Raw genomic sequence first — 22,248 nt, 5'->3', positions numbered from 1 at the left:
TTCCGATTGCGTTCGGCTGAAAGAAGAAAGTCATATTATACACCTTGGATGGCTTGAGGGTGACTAAATCATGAGATAATTTTCATTTTTTGGGTGAACTATCCCTTTAACTCAGCAATCCCAGAATGCTCAGTGAAAAACAAATCATCCAAGATGAAGGACAAAGTGAGAATTTATCAATATTTCTCACTTCATCCTCCATTTTAAGTTGTTTGTAGGGCTGGGACAATACATTGAATCTCGATTCATGATACGAAGAATCTGGATTCTGATATTTTCCGATGCATCACAATTCTCTCTCGAATCGATTCTGAGTTTAGTTTTTTAACAGCAGATGGCGCTACTATACGTGCTTTAGAAACACTTGTACACTGCCTGATTCCAGCTCCTTTACACACACCACTTAAACCTAAAATAATCATTCATAGAGTTCGAAAAGGTTGAAGTGAATTACAAATCTCGTATCATAAAAGCATTCTGAGCCGAGGTGCAACCACTTACATGACTCAGCCGAAGCACACGAGCGCTGTCCAGCAGTCTTCTTCGTGAGCGTTTGAAAGTGTGCGGTTAAAAACTAGCCTAGAGCGCCATCTGCTGTTACAACTTAGCTCAGAATCGATTCGAGAAAGAAAATATCGATCGAGATGTATCTTCCCAGTCCTAGTTGTTTGATATGTGTTTTTATGCAAATTAGAAACATGTTAATGATAAAAAAAAATGGAATCAATGGTGAGTTGAGTCTCTTGAAGAGCGCAAACACACAGAGTCGCACAATAATACACAAATATCATCTCTCCGTACAGTTGTTCTTCATGCATCTTCTTCCTAATTTTGCGGAGTGCTGGTGGGATCAAGTAATCCTGGATATCTTGTTGTGTAACGGCGGAGGCATCTGGCTGGGAATGACCGTCTGCCGTTTCTTAGAGATGCGCACGTATCACTGGGCCAGTATCAAGTGAGAGTTCTGATTCATTTGAAATTGTGGCAGCATTTACAGTGGCTAGAAATGGTGAAGAATTGTGTTCCTCCGCTGCACAGACACATCCACAGCACCACGGGCAAGATCAAACGTGCAGTTTTACAGTTCACGCCTGCCAGCTGGACGTACGTGCGCTGGTTCGACCCTAAGTCTTCCTTGCAGAGGGTGACGGGAGTCTATCTGTTCATGATCATATGGCAGGTTAGTCTTTCAGAATTGATGTTAGAAAATGAAAGGCAGTTTAGCAATCCCAGAATACATTGTGAAATGCATTTAAGATGAAGGACGAAGTGAGAATTTATAAATATTTCTCACTTCATCCTCTTATATATTGATAAATATGTAAGGGATAATTGCATTAAAGGGTCATGAAACCCCCTGTTTCAGCAGCAGTCAGTTCTCACCAGAGTTTTGAAAAATGCTACAGAAGTGGGCGTGGTTACGCTGCAGAGTGGAGGGGGATGAGGGGAGACTGACAACACGGCAACGGCTTCTGATTCAGACAGTTTTATTTTGCTCTCATTAAAAGCATCAAAGCTTCCCACAAATGCACGCTGCAAATTACCATTACATGCAGTACAATATACACATGGTTTTTGCTATAATTTAATGCACAAATAAATGCACAGCCATTCACATTTTGTTCTCTGCATCGAATACATATATGAACACGCTGTTGCATCTTTGATAACTTTTGAGACTTATTTTGCGACGTTTTTAATAAGCCGTTTTTATATTATAAATCGTTTGATCTGTTAAAGAGCCGTAAAGACCAGTTACACTCACAGTGTGGATGAAGACAGATATTGAAGAAAAATTGTGTGATGCAGAAACTCTTACAAAGCAAAAACAAGCACTAGTTTTTGATCCATTAATGCATCTCTCGCTTCTTGTATGCGATCTCACTATTTGAAGCCCGTCACAGGAAATCAATGCGTTCTGTCATGAATAATTAAGCGCGTGCTGTTATGAATTAAGCAACGCGTCTTCTCATAGGATAAGGACATGCAGTCTCATGAATAATTGAGACACTGACGAGTCATCACCATACTATTGTACAAGAAAACGTCACATCCTGTGACGTTAACACAAAGACGAATTTAAACCCGAAAGTTGAAAATAGCGCAAAAAGATTTAAAATAGGGCTGTCAAACGATTAATCGCGATTAATTGCATACAAAATAAAAGTTTGAGTTTGCATAATATATATAACATAATATATTTCTCAAATATATACATGAATGTGTTTGTATTTATATATACATAATAATTACACACAGTACACCCACATATATTATGCAAACTCAAACGTTTATTTTGTATGCGATTAATCGCGATTAATTGTTTGACAGCCCTAGTTTAAAATTAACTAGTTTTCTCTCACATTCAAAATTAACGGATGGTAACATTGACTTCTGTGATGTTCAACACGCATAACTCTGTTAAAATCTCAGAAAATTTGGTTTAGGGTTTCATGACCCTTTAATAATAAAAGTTTCTGCACTCCTGAATGTTTGTGTGTGCAGCGCAATCTGTGATACCTATGTGCGTGTGGTGGGTGTGTGGGTGTGGTGGGTGTGCGTGTGCGTGTGTGTGTCTGTGTGGTGGGTGTGTGGGTGTGGTGGGTGTTAGTGTGTGGTGTTTGTGTGTGGTGGGTGTTTGTGTGTGTGTGTGTGTGTTAATCTTAAGTACCTATAGAGTAGTATAGCATCCTTCATATCTTCAAAAAATCTTTAGTTTTATCATATTTATAAAAGATACATACGCTGTACCGAGTATTTCCTAAAACAGCTGAGCGCCTGGAGGAGTGCCGTGTGAGTGGAGATAGAGTCACGAGTACGCGCAGCTTTTGTGTAGAGATCGGCTGCAAGCTATCAATGGTCAGCTAAACAAATGTATTTAAACACATCGCGTTATCCATGGATAACTTTTGAATCACTATAATGAATATAGTGTATAGTGAAGGATGAATAATGAATTTATGAATTCACTGCGTTCGTGTTGTTTACATTATATGCACTTAGGCGCCTATTGCCAACAAAACACATTTGAAGCAGTTTTAATCTCCACCTGTGGTTCCGACTCATAACCGGGATCATTACCGCTGTGACCGCTCCATCTTTCAGTTTCAAACGATCTGTAAATCCAGCATAGAACTGGGCCTTGTTTATGAAACATAAGCCCCGATCCTGAGGGCTCGAGCAGCCACAGAAAAACACGAGATATTCTCCATTCATTTTAACCAATAAAAAAGTGATTGCAACTATCAGCTTCTATGGTTATTTTAATAACAAATATCGAGAGCGCATCAATGTAATGCATGAGCACAAATCTCTCAGCTCCACTGGGTTCTTTGGGAAGCAAGGTTATCTTTCCCCTCACAACCAAAAACACACTTCTTTGGTGACAATGTTGATTTCGTGAAGTCCTGTGACCTGTGCAGCTCTGCCGACGACTTCCGTAAAGCCGAACACGTGTTGATGGGCGTGCTCTTGCTCTCTAGCTCTCGTCGACGTGTGCGCGCGCGCCCTTCCAGGAGAAGTGCCCGTACAAGGAATTTCGCCCCCGTTTACATCACTCAGGCCCATACTTGAAAAAAAGACCCTGAATCCTGTAAGGATTTGGAAGAGTATTTTTGGCACAGAAAATACTCCATCTCGTGTTTTGAAACTTTGGCCATGTTTAGCATGAGAATCCAAAACAGTGTAAATAAGTCAGAATGCATGAAATAGCATTATACCCCCCCTTTAATGTATACCTTCCAGCCAATCAGAATCAAGTATTCAGACAGACCATGGTGTAAAGTTAATTAAATACCATTCAATAATAATTTGAATTAATAATAATTAATTAAATACCACATTATATTATAAAAGTTAAAACTACTTTAAAAGTTAAATAATTGCACTTTTTTTATTGTCAGCATAAAAATAATTAGTTTAACTAGCTTTAACTAGCTCAAAAATGTGGGTCATTTGAGTTCTCTAGAGAGAATGGGCAATCAGACTAGAAGTGATGACTTGTTTCCATGGCGATGAAAGCACGCTCTTCATTCTCTATTGTGCGAGAGGGAGGCCGGTCTCTTCGCTCCCTTTTGAGGGCCCTTTAAATAGTAATTAAATGTCTTTGAAATGGGAATTCGGAGGAGGGGAGTCTGTGAGCCTCCATTTCCACTTCAGAGACTGTGACCAAATTAGTTGACAATTGAATACTGGTTCTGTGAATCTCTGAAGCATAATCTGAACTAATTCTTGTTTCAAAAGTAGTCATATTTCCACTCTGCTTGCTTTTTGTATGGGGGTTTAGATCATTTGCTTCGTTTAAGTAGTTCAGGTTAAAAACAACAGCACCATAAAAAAAAGAATGACTGCATTTAATCAAAAATGTTGTTTTATTAGATTTTCTGACTATTCAGTAATAAATTTTAAATGCTTGATTGTTTAAATCACTGCAAAATGTGAACTGTCTAATGTGCTAAATGCATTCGATTTTATAAACACGAACATCATGATTTTCTGCAAAGCTGCTTTGAAATAAAACTTTATTATTTGGAATTAGTTTTTCCAAAACTAAGAAACCAAAATTTGTATCTAATTTTTCTTTTGGTTTATTGCATAACATTTCACAGAACTTTATTAATTCACTTCTGTGTCTCTGTTTTGTCCCAGTTCTCAAGGGTCATTGGATTTAGTTTTTCCAAAAAGCTCTCTTTAATTTTGGTTCATTGCATAAAATAATCTCTGTCTCTCTCTCTCTCTCACTCAAGCTGACAGAGCTGAACACGTTCTTCCTGAAGCACATCTTTGTGTTCCCAGCATGCCACGCTCTCAGCTGGTGCAGAATTCTGTTCATCGGTATCATCACTGCCCCCACCGTACGGTAGGTGCCAACCAAACATGCTTTATCCTTGTATTTAGTGCAATATATAACAAAATGGCATTCACAACTCATTTTACTTTCAACGTCTGATGTATTTTAGAGCAAAACAAGAAAAAAATGAAGGGAGAAATTTTTCCCAATGGATAAAAATCATAAAAATGATTGAAGAAAAGTTGTTACATTTTTCTAATCCAGGGTTTCCCAAATTAGGCTTTGTAAACTGATGAAAAGCTAATAATTAATGGATTAGTTCACCCAAAAATGAAAATTCTGTCATTAATTACTCACCCTCATGTCGTTTCAAACTTTCGTTCATCTTCGGAACACAGTTGAAGATCTTTTTGATGAAATCTGAGTAGTTTCTGTCCCTCCATTGACAGTCTACGCAACTACCACTTTATCGCCTCAAAAACTTCATGGAGAGATCGTAAAACTAATCCATATGAATTGAGCAGATCAGTCCTAATTTTCTGAAGAGACTTTATATGAATTTTCGATCAATTTATATGAAGAACAGATTCAATTTAGGCTTTTATTCACATATAAACATTGATCAGTGAACATGAACAGAAGCTCGAGAACAAACCTCATTGTTTTTTTTGCGTAAGCTCAAACCAATGGGACTAATCACAGCACTTGCATATTGTTGCACTATTGTTGGTTTGATAGCTTTTGTTCTCGTCATTGTGACCCTGGACCATAAAACTAGTCATAAGGGTCAATTTTTTTGGAATTAAGATTTATACATCATCTGAAAGCTGAATAAATGAGCTTTCCATTGATGTATGGTTTGTTAGGACAATATTTGGCCGAGATACAACTATTTGAAAATCTGGAATCTGAGGGTGCAAAAAAATCTAAATATTGAGAAAATCGCCTTTAAATTTGTCCAAATGAAGTCCTTAGCAATGCATATCCACTCACAAAAATACATTTTTGATATATTTATGGTAGGAAATTTACAAAATATCTTCATGGATCATGATCTTTACTTAATATCCTAATGATTTTTGGCATAAAAGAAAAATCAATAATTTTGACCCATACAATGCATTTTTGGCTATTGCTACAAATATACCCGTGCGATTTATGACTGGTTTTGTGGTCCAGGGTCACATTTGTAAGTCATTTTTGGGTGAACTAACTCTTTAATTAAATCATAAAAATAAATATATATATATATATATATATATATATATAAAGTAAGTATAATTTTTTTGGAATCAAAACAATCAAAATAAAACACTAAAAAGGTCAAAAATAAAATAGATAAAATATTTAATTCGTTTACCTGCATGTCATGTGACCATTAACTGATATCAGTGTGTATATGTGAATGTGTTGTTCAATTGTTAAAAATATTAACTTAAAATCTCAGGGAGACTTGGAGTAAATATTTTTTGCTGATTTAAAAAAAGCTTGCGAATAACTTATCTAAAACAATATGAAGACAGTTAGAATAGCATGCACTATTGAATTGTGTGCGATTTATATTAAAATCATTTTGACTTTGACTCTTCATGTGCACTGATGAATTCTCTGGTCTGCTCTACAGGCAGTATTATGCGTACCTCACGGACACACAGTGCAAACGGGTCGGGACACAATGCTGGGTGTTTGGGTGAGTTTAAACTAGGTAAAAAGACATAAGTGTGAGGCTGCTGCCCATGTGGTCTGCTGTAATGTACAAGTAACGGAGCGTGTCATCAGGAACACTTGTTCTTCGTCGTGCGCTGATGTTCATGCATGTCACACCAGTGTTTAAGGTGAAAGGCTTGCAGGCTTTTCATTCACATGAACTTGCACACATGTCAAACGTTTAACCACAAACCCGCATGAATGCTTGTGTTCCACTGCAGCGCTTTGGTGGGTTTCGCTGCTCTATTGTCATTTGTGTTATCTAAGATATACAACAGTGACCTAGATTTTGTGCACTTCAAGTTACCTTGTCTCAAACATCTAGGTTAGATCATCTAGACTTCATTTAACACCCTTCAGCTTTACGTTGCACAATAGAGGTCTAGTAGAAACGCTCTTGTTTTCTTTCCTACAGGGCAATAGCTTTCCTGGAGGCGTTAGCGTGCATTAAATTCGGACAAGACTTGTTTTCCAAGACGCAAATTCTCTATGTGATTTTGTGGCTCGTGTGTTTGGTGAGTTTCCGCACTTTTTGTCTTCACTTTGAGCTTTTCATAGCATCAGTATTGTAGAGTGTTTGGTTTCTACTCGTTCAACAAAAACTTGAGCGCGCAGCTTTTTTTGGCATCTGTGGGAGGAGATTTCCTCAAAATAGTCTTTTCAGGAAGTGTTTTTGTGTGAACACAAAGGATGTTGATGTGGAATTGATCGAGTCTTTGTCTCTCTCTCTCACGTCTGAAGGCTTTCATCACATTCCTGTGTCTGTATGGGATGGTCTGGTATGCTGAAAACTACGGGCCCAGAGAGAAGGTGAGTCACGGCTTTGTCGTCATTTACTCACACTCACCCTTGTCCCCGAAAAAACAAAAGGGCACACAACCAAAACATAATGTGACCAAGGGCTGTCAAACTTAGAATTATAAAAAATAACATTAAAGTATCTTAGAGGAGTCCATGTGACTTCGCCGAAACTCTAAGATCTCATGCACACATGCATACATTCAAACTCGGGCTCTTAAAGGGATAGTTCACCCAAAAATTAACATTTTGTTATCACTTATTCACCCTCAAGGTGTTCCAAACCTGTATGAGTTTCTTTCTTCTGCTGAACACAAAAGAAGATATTTTAAAGAATGTGTGTAACCAGACAGTTGACGGTAGCTATTGATTCCATAGTAGGAAAAAAATACTATTGAAGTCTATGGCTACCGGCAACTGTTTGGTTACCCATATTCTTCAAAATATCTTTTTTTGTGTTCAGCAGAAGAAAGAAACTCATACAGGTTTGGAACAACATGAGGGTGAGTAAATGATGACAGAACTTTCATTTTGGGGTGAATTGTCCCTTTAATCACTGCAAAAATGAATTTCTTCCTTAGTATTAACAGTCTTAAATCAAGATACATTTACTTGAAGCAAAATAACTTAAGATAATAAGTATTGTTCAGTGAAAACTGTATCAAAATTAAGTGAGTTTATACTTAAAGCAATAAAAAAATATGCCAATGGCAGACAAGCTCATTAAATTAAATGAGTTTGTTTTTCCTTTGAATTAAGTTTATTACTGGCAGATATGTTTGCTTGTTTCTTAAATCATTTTGCTTCTCAAGTAATTGTATCTTGATTTAAGAATGTTTTGATATTTGAACTGGACAATAGAACAAAAATACTGAGGAAGAAAATCATGTTTTTACAGGGATTTTAGCCAATTTTGTTTTGTTTTTGTTTTTTTCCCCTCAAACAACACTTTTTGTATGACTTCAGAACACTTTTCAGCTATTTTTTTATGTTACTGTATTTTTGCGATTTTGATGCTCAGCATGTAAAATCCCCATCCGCTTTAGTTGCATTGAAAAGAACGTCTCATTTTGTGTCTCACTTTCTTTTCTCAAACATTTGCAGTTATATGTACATTTAAAAACTGATGTTCACAGTAGGCTAATACAAGCAGTGCTGAAGTGAATCTTAAGAGTTTTGTGATCTAAATCATGTGATGTTTGACCTCCATAGAGCTTCTCGGAGTGTGAGGACAGTTTTTACTCTGAGCCAGGTGACGCTGTGTCTGAATGCAAAGGTAAAAACTAAATCAATGACACTGTGCAGCATGTTGATTACTGTGATGTTAATGACAGCTTCAGCGAGTCTAACCTGTGGTGTTGTGACCTCTTGTGGAGAACGAGCAGAAGACACATGGGTAATAAGTTCTGAGACGAGGCAACGTCTTTAATACTAGAGTACTGCTTACTGCGCAGTATGTATTGTATATTGCATACTAGTTTATATATGTTTATATATATATATATATATATATATATATATATGTCAAACTAAAACTTATTCAGACACTAGATATATTTTTTGATATATTTTTACTAGTAGGTGCAGGACACTATAGTTCATTTATGTAAGTGAGGATAGCAAAATAAAGTAAACTGTGACATATTATACCCAAAAATTCTCCATACAGTGGACTACCAGTAAAATTGATAAATATTTGGAACCAAAAATTATTCAGACACTTTGACCCTGACCATGTTTTGCTTAAGAGTTATCTGACATAATTAAGATTAATTTTTTCTGACACAGTTTAACTCTGAGATCTTGTCATATTTTATTACCATTTTTTTAAACTACAGTGAATAAACTGTAATAATGAATGAAATGTTCAAGGTGCCTGAATACATTTTGGTTTGACTGTATATATAAGTGCATTTATCACATTGGAAATGGAAGGTCAAGCATATTTTTGTTGTGTATTTTGTCAAAAGTATTAGATCATCCAGAGAGGGTTATTATCATTAACTAAAACTATTAAAAACATGAAATAAAGCTGAAATAATTTGTATAATTAAAAACTTTGTTAAAATTAGAAATGTTGCCTTGGCAATAAACTGAAATAAGTTTTAAGTTGAAGCACTAAAATTATGAACTGAAAATTAGTAAAAACTATAACTACAACTGAAATAAAAATAAATGAAACCTAACTGGCAATATTTTTTAAAAGACAAAACTAATAAAATGACAAACGCATAACAAAATTGCTAAAAAGTAAACTAAAATTAACATAACTAAATACGAATGAAGTTCAAAAATAAATATTAATGTTTAAATAAAAAAATAAATTATATAATATATTCAAAATATTAATAAAACTAAAAATTAACATAACCAAAAACATACGAATAAAGTTCAACTTAATATTCAAAATAAATATTGTTTAAATAAATAATATATATATATATATATATATGCATAGTCAATGCATATTTTACATGCTGTGCACAGTATGCATGCTATATACTGCAAAAATTGTAAAATATCACTATGCAATTTTGAATATATCTAATTTTGAATACATTTTATTAAATGTGCATGCATTATACTTTGCTTCTGTGCATGAACTCAAACATTCTTGCTTCAGTGTTTCAAATCACATTGTAATGCAATTGTGCTTTAGGGGAGTGTGAGATGGACGGCACAACTTCCTCTTCTACCAGGAAACGGAGGGACTCTGGAAATAACAAAACCATCAACGGGATGGAGAAATAAGCCCGTCTCTGGAAGGCTTTGACCGCTTTTCCTCAGACGGGAACGTTTGCACATGTGTCACTCCTGTTAATGGAGGGAACATCAGATGACTGTGATTATGATGGGTGAGATTGTCTCAGGTTTAGTCCGAACATTTCAGAAGTCAGAGCGGTTTGCAATGCTGCGAAACACTTTGAATAGGCAATACTGTGTGTGGAGAGTTTAGATGGCGAGCTCACTTTACCTGTTGAACTACAGAGACTGGTTAACCACGTTAGATCCCGAGCAGTGCTGTGCATCACCGTGTTCTCCAGTAGCATGCGTGACTCGTGAGTGTTGCTACTTGTCACTGTATTTTATGTCACCGATGTTTTCAACAGTGTATTATATGCTAGCGATTTCAGATTATGTTATTCATATCATAATGTGTATACAAATGATGTCAGATCAAGTCAACATGAAATCAAAATTTACCCTTTTTACTTTCTTAAAACATGTTCCTGATCTTATTGTGCATGCTGGTGCATGTGGTTTAAAATAAAACATCATTTAAATGTAAAGTTTAGGGATGGTAAGATTTTATGTTTTTGAGAGAAGTCTCTTCTGCTCACCAAGGCTGCATTTATTTGATCAAAAATACAGTAAAAATAGTAAAATTGTGAAAAATTATTACTACTTAAAATAGGTGTTTTCTATTGTAATATATATATTAAAATGTAATCTATTCTTGTGATCAAAGCTGAATTTTCAGCATCATTACTCCAGTCTTCAGTGTCACATGATCCTTCAGAAATCAATATGCTGATTATCTTTTGTAACATAAATGTCTTTTCTGTCACTTTGATCAGTGTAATATGGAAGCTTGTTTCCGCCATGAAATAAAAAGTAAAAAAGGTAATTGTGACTTTTTATCTCACAATTCTGACTTTTTTTCTCAGAATTGCGAGATATAAACTTGCGATTGCGAGTTATAAAGTCAGAATTGCGAGTTATAGTCAGAATTGTGAGATATAAACTCTTATAATGTTATAATGTCCAATTGTGAGGGGAAAAAAGACTGACGTTTTTTCTCAATTGCGAGTTTATATCTCACAATTCTGATTTTATAACTCTCAATTGCATGAAATAAACTCACAATTCTGAGGGAAAAAAAAGTCAGAATTGTGAGTTTATATCGCAATTCTGACTTGATAAGTGACAATTCTGATTTTATATCACGCAATTCTGACTTTATATGATGCAATTGTGAGTTTATATCACAATTCTGAGAAAAAAAGTCAGAATTATGAGATATAAAGTCAGAATTGTGAGTTTATATCAACGCAATTCTGAAAAGTCACAATTGCATCAAAGTCAGAATTGCATGATAGTCACTTTTTCTTGCAGTTGTTTTTATTGTCACAATTCTGATTTTATATCTCTCCATTCTGACTTTATATCACGCAATTCTGACTTTATATGATGCAATTGTGAGTTTATATCACACAATTCTGAGAAAAAAAGTCAGAATTGTGAGATATAAAGTCAGAATTGCGTGATAAAAACAATTGCGAGAAAAAAGTCCGAATTGTGACTTTATATCTCACAATTCTGACTTTTTTTCTCAGAGTTGTGAGAAAAATTTGCAATTACCTTTTTTATTTAGTGGTAGAAACAAGCTTCCATAATTTAATGCGTCCTTGCTGAATAAAAGTATTAATTTCTTTAAAAAAATATAATCTTACAGACCCTAAACTTCTAAACGGTTGTGTATATCAGATTATAGAAGCAAAATGGTTGCAAGCACCATTTTATGTTGACTCTCTAGGAAAGGCCAGTACTCTATCCAGACTGAATAAATCTGACATGAGTTGAATGTTTCTAGGTTAAGCTGCTTTGAAGGAATCGTGTTGGAGATTGAATGCAGGTTCATTGGCCTGGATTTCATAGAAGCACAAGGGTTTTAGCACTTTTAGTGGCTTCACTGCTGTTTTAACGTGTGACGTTTGTTTTTAGTGTTTCTGCTTCTCCAGTGACGTTCTACAGCTGCTGTCGTTTTAATGTTCTCACCTGAGAGGCATTTTTGGTTTTGCATGTCTGTAAAAAAATTATCTGTATCGGTTTCTGTGGAAACTTGTTTTCACCACGGAATAAAAATAAAAAGGTAATTATGGCTTTTTATTTCGGAATTGCAAGAAAAAAAAAGTTGCAAATTTTTCATCTCGCAATTCGGACCTTTTTTTTTTTTTTTTTTTCCTTGTTTGTATAACTCGCAATTGTACATTTATATCTCACAATTCTGAGAAAAAAGTAAGATAAACTTGTGAGGAAAAAAATCTGAATTGTGAGAAACTTGTAAAAAAAAAAAAAAAGTCAGAATTGTGAAATAAACTTGTGAGAAAGTTAGAATTGAATTAAATTTAAAAAAAATCGAACCTTTTTTTTATTATCACAGTCCCAAGTTTATATCTCACTATTCATAGTTTTTTCCCTCAATTGCATGTTTTTTTTAACTCAAGTTTATATCTCAAAATTGAGGAAAAATGTCAGAATTGCGAGATGAAAAATTTGCAACTCTGACTTTTTTTCTTGCAATTTTTTCTTCAATTTCTTGTGAGATTATATCTCACAATTCATACTTTTTTCTCTCAATTGCGAGTTTTTATAAGTCTATATACGTTTTTTTTTTTTTTTTTTTTTACCTCACAATTCTGAGGAAAAGTCAGAATTGCGAGATAAAAAATTTGCCACTCCTTTTCTTGCAAATTCCGAGTTTATATCTCGCAATTCTAACTTTTTTTTTCTCGCAATCACAAGTTTCTCTCAATTTATACTTCCCCCCCCCTCAATTGCGAGTTAGTTTATATCTCACAATTATGAGAAAATAGTCAGAATTTCGAGATGGAAAAGTTCTAACTTTTTTGTAAAAATGATCCTGATCACCACACACCCTTAAACCAGTATTCAAGCCTTTTTAGACTGACGTTTAACACAGATATCGTGTGCCTGCATGCATGTTTTAACAACTATCACTTGTTAACTTTATTGCTTTGTGTGTGTGTGTGTTGTGTACATTAGTGTTTATTCCTGATATGACAACTAGAGAGCAGTGTGGCCGATGTATGTAGTATCATACAGTTTAAATGCAGTTATTGTAAAATACACAGACTGAAATGTTTTGCACTCAAGTTTTTTTTTTTCAAGTTATTCGATTCAAAATAATTAAAAACTAAATTTGAGCTAACGTTTCTGTTAATCACATGGTTATCAGCTATGCTGATAATCTCAAAATGTTGGTAGACTTATCGACCTGGTTGATATTTATTCTTCCATTTCCAACACCATGTCTGTGTATTCATCGTGTTCAGACGGCATATAGTTTTCCGTATTAATGTCCTTCATGACAATCATGGACAGTCAGAGCATCACATGATGCTACATATCCATTTGCCAAAACATTTGTTTTGTGTCTGTTTAGTCACTGTGAAACATTTAAATGCCTTTTTGTCATGTTTCTGATTTGTACATTTCACATAAATTGTAAAGGAATCAGTGTTTGTCTTTTCAGTAATATTAAATGACTAGTTTTTGGTGAAGAATGGCACAATGTGACTGAACTTTGCAGCTTTTCAGTATATGACATTTGTTTGTTTGGGATGTAACTGAACTTTAAAATTAAATTTCATCTGTATCTTGTGACTTTGTGTTTTCATATATTATGTTAATTATTTTGTTTTTTTCGTTTATATATGTAATCCTGTGATCAAAGCTGAATTTTCAGCATCATTACTCCAGTCTTCAGTGTCACATGATCCTTCAGAAATCATTCTAATATGCTGATTCAGAGAGAGTTTATGCGCTCTGGTGGAAATAACTGATAAGCTTCACACTGTATGACTGTTTTTGGTGCAGGAGAATGTTTGGGCTTGACCTCAGCTGTGATCTGCATTGGTGGACGGTGAGCTCATTTAACCAACTCTACTAACTAATGGCTTCAGGTTTCAGACAGTGCGGACAAAAATAGACGGCAAAGACACGTGTTGAGCTCTGTTTCAAACAGGCTGAACCTCACAAAACCTGTCAGGAACATCCAGGTCATATTTCACAAATGAAGCCTACTTTAGGACCATTCATTGTGGTGCAATTTTTAGGAAAATTAAGGACTAACCCATTAAATTCTAATTTTTGTAATGATGATGATTATTATCAGTAGTAATAATAATAATAATAATAAAAATTTGAATTGCTATTATATAATTTAAAGTACAATTGTAAGTATATATCCTGGTAGTTTTCTCTTTAATATAAAATAAACAACAATATAAAATGCTCACTTTTTTAATTGCTATTACACAATTTTATAATTATACTGAATGATGTCACATTAAAGTGAATATATTGACAATTTTCTTTATGCAAAATATATAATTCTTGCTTTTTTAACGCTCTATTATTATTTTATCATTAATAATTTAGATTTTAATTGCTATTATACAATTTTATAATTATAGTGAATGTTAAATTATAATTAATAATATAGACCATTTATATTTTATGCTAAATATGATTTCTCCTGTTTTTTTCTTTTGAGGTGAAACAGAATACAAAAATTTCTTTATGAGATTCACCCAAGTATTTTTACTTCAAAAAATATATTTTAAAATATATATTTGTGGTATCGTAGCTGTAATCATAATATTCAATCAGCAAGTCTTTGATAGATATTATAAATTAAAAGGTAAATGAAATATATTTAGATGCATATAAGACATTATTTAATTCAGTTAGTATTTCCTTGTTATAGTAAAAATGTTTTATATAAACCTGTTGTAAACTTTCTCTGTTGTTCAAGTATAAAGTGATTTTCCCCTTCTCACCACTGGAGGGCAGTATAGACCCACAGCTCATTTTAACATAGTCACGTGATCATGTTTATCCATTGCAGGCTGCTGTCGTAAAACCCTCTCTCATCCTTCTACTCTTCCTGCCAGTCATTAGGCCAGTGTTTATATAAAGGCCAGGATCATCAACAGCATGTCCGAGACGCCCGTCCAACCACATATGAGAGCGGAAGACATCCTAGCAGAGATCCGAGCAAACCTGCTGGAGTGCAAAGTGTGTTTTGAGAAGTTCTCCATTCAGAAGCGAGACCACACACCCCGAAATCTTCTCTGTGGCCACGTGCTGTGTCTCAAATGCATTTGTGCACTTTCCCATCCTGTAAACCAGAGGCTGGAGTGTCCCTTCTGTAGGAAACTGGGGGACGTTGGCAGCACCTCCGAATGCCGTGCGCTCACCGATCTCCAGGAGCTTCTGCTGTCAAAAGCTTGTCCCAGGTTGTATGATAGAGTCATGGGATGGACTGAAAGCTTGGGATCTGGGATGCTGCGCCTCCGTTCGGCCTTTGGAGGATGGGGAAACATTGTTAACCCTTCAGGGATGGTTGTTTCTGAAACATCAGGACAGATTGTTTTGGTGCACGATGGTGAGAAAAGAGTTGCCGTTTTTGGTGCGCAAGGAACTCTTTTGGACGGCTTTGGACTTTATGGACACGACCCGTCTGATTTATGTCACCCACTTGATGTTGCGTTGACCAAAAGTGGACATGTTTTGGTCACAGATGGTGGTGACCAATCAGTCAAAGTCTTCACTTCCAAAGGCCATCTTGTGGTGGCCATCCGAGACTCTTTTCGGCTGCCGTGGGGTGTTGATGTGGACACCCGTGGATGTGTTTTTGTGACCGACGCTGAGATGGGAACACTTAGCCAGGTCATAATAGACTTTTCTCGTGGGGTAGTCCTAGTTAACAGAGTGGTTTTCAAAGATCTTACGTGTCCACGTACAGTAGCTTCTTGCAAAGCATCGGGAAACATCGCAATTGTGGAGCGTTTTCAGGCCGGATTCAATGCTTCATGTTTGAGAATATTCAATAGCGATTTTGTTCCTTTGACGCAGGTGGACAGTTTCACTCTTAACTTGAAGAACTCTCTGAGTTTGTCTATATCTTCAGTGGTTTTTGATCGAAATGGAGATGTGATTGTAGGGGATGTGCAGAACGGGATGGTCTGGAATTTGGGAAAGCCGCAGGAAACACCTGCGCTGACTCCACTAGTGAGTGGACTGCGGCGTCCAGTGGCATTGGCTGTGACAACACTGAATGTGCTTGTTGTCTTGGACGGAGGAGATCATGCAGTCAAGTTCTATGCGGCAGACACAGATGATTTGTACTGTGATAAAAAATGAGAGGTGTGAATACACAACTAGTGTGTTCGACAAAGTAGAATCCATGTATGCTGTTTAGGTGGATTGAGGTGTGATGATGGGATTTTGGTGTGTGTTGTGAGTTGATGTTGTGTAAATGGTGTTTCATGGCATGATGGCTAAAGCTCAAAGCTAATAAATTGAAAGCTTCAAGCCACACAGTCAGAGTTCACGTTTATTGGTCAAGTAAGTTGTATACTTACCTGGAATTTGACTTGTAAGCGTGTCATATAAATATTACACAAAATATACATGCTTGAGTATATTGACAAGTGTGTACAAAATGCAATGCAGTGCATGTACATGTTGTATATGTATTGATTTATGCACTTAAAGGGTTAGGTCACCCAAAAATGAAAATTCTGATTACTCAACCTCATGTCGTTCTACACCCGTAAGACCTTCGTTCATCTTCAGAACAAAAATGAAGATCTTTTTAATGAAATCTGAGAGATTTCTGTCCATAGACAGTCTATGCAACTGACATTTTAAAGCTTCAAAAAGTTCATTAAGAGTTTGTAAAATCTAATCCATATGAATTGAGCAGTTTAGGCCAAATTTTCTGAAGAGACATCGATCGCTTTATATGATGAACAGATTGAATTTAGGCTTTTATTCACATATAAACATTCATCAACTCACACATCAGTTGTGGTAAACAGAAGTTCAAGCATGTTTGCTTGACGCGTACGAGAACCAATGAGGTTCATTCTCGTGTTACGCAGCACGTTTGAGCTTCCTCAACAGATATGTTCTCGTGAGGTTCGGTTAAGCTTCTGTTGATGTTCGCTGATCAATGTTTATGTGAATAAAAGCCTAAATTCATCATATAAAGTGATCGAGTCTCTTCAGAAAATTTGGACTAAACCACTCAATTCATATGGATTAGTTTTATGATCTCTTTATGAACTTCTTGAAGCATCAAAGTTTCAGTTGTGTAGGCTGTCTATGGAGGGACAGAAATCTCTCAGATTTCATCAAAAAGATCTTCATTTGTGTTCCGAAGATAAACGAAAGTCTTACGGGTTTGAAACAACATGAGGTTGAGTAATTAATGAGAGAATTTTCATTTTTTTGGGTGAATCCCTTTAATTCCTTGTTGCTCCAGTGGGATTGTCCTTGACTTCCTCTAAGTATACTGTAAGTTGTTTTGAATAATCCAGTGTATGCTAAATCTAGAGCTTACTTGCCAAGCCTACTTTTCTTTTCTTAGATGAACTGATTATGGTTACCTTGTGATTGTAAACACATACATTTTCTAAATTCAATCATTTGTATGTGCATCAAACCTGATATTCCTTGCTGAACAAATTCAGGCACTGGTTCCCACATGAATTGGCATGCCATTCAATGGGTTTTTAATAACCAAACTGTCCATTGACGTAGTTGACATGCATACAGCCTATGCTTTGATGTTTGCACATAATGCACAAATAATTTTTTTTCATGGTGGTCCTGAAACCTAAAGTATGGGAAAAATTGCCACATTGGCACAAAATGACTTTTCAAAGTTGGTTATAATCAAAGTCATTTTAAGTGAGTACACCCTGTTACATACTGTCTGCATACTTATTTAAAATGGCATGCATTACATTTGTATTAAATTCTTCATTTTGAATCCACAGAGATTAAAGCAACCCTAGGGGAATCCCATAATCTACTCTGCTCCATTTCCCTTGATCCTTCCAGAGCGGGGTTGTCGTCACAGCACGTTATAAAGCACTTCTTACTGAAACTCGCATCTCACTGAAAATGACCCTCACTTTCACTAGAGAAAATCAGATTAATGTGCTTTGTCATTACTCATGACACAAACTGTGCATTAGTTTCACTAAGTGTTTGCGTTTTAGCTGCATATAATGGGAAGTGCAAGTATGAAAAACTAACAATAGTTCAAATGTTCTTACAAAAAAAAAGAAGTAAATTGCTAGATATTTTTACAAGTAAAATAAGTTTTAGGGCATGCATGTTTTGGGAGTGCGTTTGTAAAAAAAAATAAAGGCAATTTATTGACATCTGTGGTTCCATGTAGTTCTTTAGATTATTAAAATGTTCCTTACACTAAGAAAAAAATGGTTCTTTTAAGAACTGTTCACTGAAAGGTTCTTTGGGGAATCAAATAGGGCTCTTCTATTGCATTGCTGCAAAAACCCATTTGGAACCTTCACTTTAAAGAGTGTAACACGATATTACCATCTTAAAAAGCTTATTATAACTGGCATATCTAGTTTATTTTTCAGCTATACCTTTTATCTGACCCTTAACAATTACTTTAATCCATGTAATCTGGTCATTCACTCATATTAAATACTATTTTTGAATAGAATGTAGATGTTTCTGCATGAACAGTAAAAAAAAAAAAATCAAGAAATCCAAATAAAAGGAGTAGCCTGAATTACAGAAGTAACATGAGGAGTATGAGTAATGAGCACAAGGCTCTTTCTCTGTTTCTCCTCCTCTTCTATCATTTTTGTCGCCCTGTAGGAACTACATCAGGTCGTTGTGGTTCATCCAGCCTTTTTTAAACTCAGTCCATGCCGTTTCTTTCATGCATATTCATGCACACTGCACATTTGTGTGTGTTTTTGGGGTCAGTCAGCGGAAGATGGCGGTCTGGATGCTGCTGGCTGGCTGAGAGGAGCTGCTCTGCCCGCGGCGGAGGATCCTTTATAACCACACACATTTAACCCGAATACAACACAACCACACACTATCATCTGGATTAATCTCGACAGCCTTTTCTGCTCGGGTATGCACTGTTGGAGTATTTTACCAGGATACAAGCACCTCAGACGTTTCTGTGGGAGACTTTGCGGGGAGTTTCATGTTATTATTCGGCTAGCTGTGCGGAGCAGCTAGCGGCTTTCTCCTCCACTTTAAAGCCTTTAAAATTGCTGCGAAAATGTCGGATACGAAGGTAAAAGTGGCGGTTCGAGTTCGACCAATGAACCGGAGAGGTAAGAGACATTTTAAAGTATACATGAGCGTTAATATTTAAAGGTTAAATCTGTTTTCAGCTGTAATAAGTTGCTACAGTTCAGGCAAGGTTGTTATGAATTGTATATTTTAATATGTTTCAGACATTTTACTTCAGTTTTTTTAGTATTTAACACAAAAATCGCACGTATAAGAACTTTTTAGGCAAGTTTTAACAACTTTTGGCTTGCAGAGATTGAGCTCAGCACAAAATGTGTGGTTGAGATGGAGGAAAACCAGACTATTCTGCACCCACCGCCCTCCAATACAAAAGGAGAAAACAGGTACAGTCAAATCATTTCATGGTCATGCACTTTTATTCATGTGACATGTTTGAGACATGTTTCTCCTTATTATAGGTGATAGCTGTCAGTTTGAACCCCCTCATGTGTTTTTGGTGAGATTTTATCTGGGCAGAAGGGTCTCTTTTCTGCCAAGAAGAGTTTTATGGCCAAATGCATGCACACAGAGAGGATGTTAAGTCTACTGCATTTGTTTTCATGCAAGAGTAACAGAAGTGAGTGCAGGGCCCGTTTTGGGCGTGCTCGCAGTGGCCTGAGCTGGGGAAACTTCTGCGCTGCTGTGAAATTCCTGGACAGGCCTCATGTTCAGCGGTGCTGAAGTTTGAGATGCCGTACAGTAGATGTCTTCACATTATGCCATCGCATGTTTTTGCTTGAACAATATGAATTTTTCAGCGGCTCCTGCCATTATTGATAACTACAAAACAGGATTGCCAAAATAATGATGAATAATATATTATATTAGAAATATTAGTGGTATATGGGTCATTGACGAATAAGGTTTTTAAAAGTGTAAAAAAAAAACCTAATGGAGATATAATTAATTTTGAAGCTTTATTAAGTGTTAACAATGAGATTATGTGGTTTTTATAATCAATTAACACTGCTTTTGTCATTTTTTTTGTCACCCAAAAATTAACCAAAATTTCGGTTTTACCGAATGACGTTTTTGGTTATACCGAATGACAATATTTTTAAACAATGCTAACAGGCTGATATCTAGCTAGCTAGCAAAAGGACAATCAAATATTTATAATTTATTACAACTTTTTAAAATATTACAACATTTTCCATGTTTTATAGCGGTTGTACCGAATGACCTGATGTTTCGGACATGCGTATGAGCAAGTGAAAACATGAATTTTTTAAATAGTTAAGAGAGAGTTAGTTACTTTGCTTCATGACCATGTGGTCCTTTGCAGGTGTCTGAATGATGTCACATCCTGTCACATGATATTGACCGCTTGACTTCAACCAAAATGGTCCCTTTATATTGGTTACTCCGAATGACATCAATGAAATTAATTTTTCCGGACATTCTTTCTCATAACAAAGCAACGACTTCTACACATAATTTTAATACCATTTTGCACTATGTTGATATATGATGCTATAAAATCATGCCAGAATAAAAAATATATACATTTATTACATTTTAGGATATTTTAATCACAAATGAAATGGCTGTATTGTCCTTTGGACGGCTTAAACCGAATGACCTTATGACACTTCAAAATCTTTAAAATACCTTTATATGTAGCAAAATATAATTAAAACCTTTTGGATTCAATAAAAGAGATCTAGTTGTACTACCTTACGTACTTTGGATGTCATATCTTTGTTTTTTATTATTAATAAGTCCTTTGGACAAAAAAATGACCGGCAAAGACTAGGCCGCTAGTAAAGTTTAGAGCTTATAGAAGGGAGAGCGGCACTTCTGTAAATTGGTAAATCAGTCAATCAGCAATTATCGTCTGATGCAATTTTGGCCTATTATGGTCTGTCACTAATTAAAAGGATATCAGGGACAAATGTTGTGTTTCATATTTGTAATTGAAGATTTGTAATAGCAGAACAATGCAGGTGCTGAAGAGAGCGTGTCTGTTTTCCCACGACAGATTCAAGGATTCAGGTTTGGCCTTATATCCTTAGAAAAACTAAAATGAATCCAAATAGTATATAAGTCTGCAGATGTATATAACCAGTCATCCCATTTTCTCTTTCTCTTTTTTTTTCATTAAGAACATAGGCTTAGCACAACTTTAAAATAGCCTTCACAATCATTTGCTTTGTTCTGATTCTTGTGGTTTAATTCTAAATGATATAAACAATTCAAGTGGTGAATGAGAATATGATCTTCAGGATTGTAAGATGATCAGTGAAATATGTTTGAAATGTTTCACTGGTGTGGTAGTTCATTTACTTTTAACACCTACAGACTTGTGACAGAACGGAAACGCCTGTACATTATTAAATTCTATTTAATAATTCTATTCCCTGCCCCTAGATTGATTATGAAATGTGACCCTGGACCACAAAACCAGTCATAAGGGTCAATTTTTTTGAAATTGAGATTTATACGTCATCCGAAAGCTGAATAAATAAGCTTTCCATTGATGTATGGTTTGTTAGGACAACATTTGGAGAGATACAACTATTTGAAAATCTGGAATCTGAGGGTGCAAAAAAATCTAAATATTGAGAAAATCGCCTTTAAAGTTGTCCAAATGAAGTCCTTAGCAATGCATATCCACTTAATTTTTGATATATGATAGGAAATTTACAAAATATCTTCATGGAACATGATCTTTACTTAATATCCTAATGATTTTTGGCATAAAAGAAAAATCGATAATTTTGACCCATACAGTGTACTGTTGGCTATTGTGCGACTTATGACTGGTTTTGTGGTCCAGGGTCACAAATATTTCAGCTGATTTGATGCATTCAACTATAGCAATATGAATGCAGTACTCTCAGCTTCTGAAAACGTATTTTACTATTTTTGAGTCATGTTTTTCTCATAATCAACATAGAAAAATATTTAAAAAGTGCACATTCCATCTGAGTCTGGTAGTTTCTCAGTTCCTACAGTAAGCGATTGGCTTTTTCAACCCATCTGTGAATCACAAGCTATTGCATCTTGTGATCTTCTGAACTGGGTTCAATCAAGTCCTCTCAGTTCACATTGCCTCAAGGTTAGAG

At 35.5% G+C, this 22,248-nt stretch overlaps 3 protein-coding genes across 3 annotated transcripts in view; all 3 read left to right on the top strand.

The window, feature by feature from the left end:
- ptdss1a (phosphatidylserine synthase 1a) overlaps positions 1–13,702 on the top strand; it is a 22,342-nt gene extending 8,640 nt beyond the window's left edge. Inside the window, exons 6-13 of the mRNA XM_051864500.1 lie at positions 804–955; positions 1,039–1,180; positions 4,746–4,858; positions 6,414–6,479; positions 6,912–7,011; positions 7,238–7,306; positions 8,507–8,570; positions 9,954–13,702. Coding sequence (XP_051720460.1) covers positions 804–955; positions 1,039–1,180; positions 4,746–4,858; positions 6,414–6,479; positions 6,912–7,011; positions 7,238–7,306; positions 8,507–8,570; positions 9,954–10,045 — 798 coding nt within the window. The 3' untranslated portion in view covers positions 10,046–13,702. The remainder of the gene's footprint in view (positions 1–803; positions 956–1,038; positions 1,181–4,745; positions 4,859–6,413; positions 6,480–6,911; positions 7,012–7,237; positions 7,307–8,506; positions 8,571–9,953) is intronic.
- A 137-nt stretch (positions 13,703–13,839) lies between these two features.
- Positions 13,840–18,277, top strand: LOC127496755 (E3 ubiquitin-protein ligase NHLRC1-like). Its single transcript, XM_051864501.1, has 2 exons — positions 13,840–13,961; positions 14,949–18,277. Exon 2 carries the CDS (start codon positions 15,038–15,040, stop codon positions 16,244–16,246), a length of 1,209 nt encoding a protein of 402 aa, XP_051720461.1. The 5' UTR covers positions 13,840–13,961; positions 14,949–15,037; the 3' UTR covers positions 16,247–18,277.
- A 170-nt stretch (positions 18,278–18,447) lies between these two features.
- Positions 18,448–22,248, top strand: part of kif13a (kinesin family member 13A) — an 80,677-nt gene continuing 76,876 nt past the window's right edge. The window contains 2 exon segments of the mRNA XM_051864499.1: positions 18,448–19,221; positions 19,434–19,524. Of these exon segments, the coding sequence (XP_051720459.1) occupies positions 19,167–19,221; positions 19,434–19,524 (146 nt within the window). The 5' untranslated portion in view covers positions 18,448–19,166.

This window comes from Ctenopharyngodon idella, chromosome 16, assembly GCF_019924925.1.
Source record: "Ctenopharyngodon idella isolate HZGC_01 chromosome 16, HZGC01, whole genome shotgun sequence".
Taxonomy (NCBI): Eukaryota; Metazoa; Chordata; class Actinopteri; order Cypriniformes; family Xenocyprididae; genus Ctenopharyngodon; species Ctenopharyngodon idella.
This window is presented reverse-complemented; position numbering and strand designations above follow the sequence as displayed.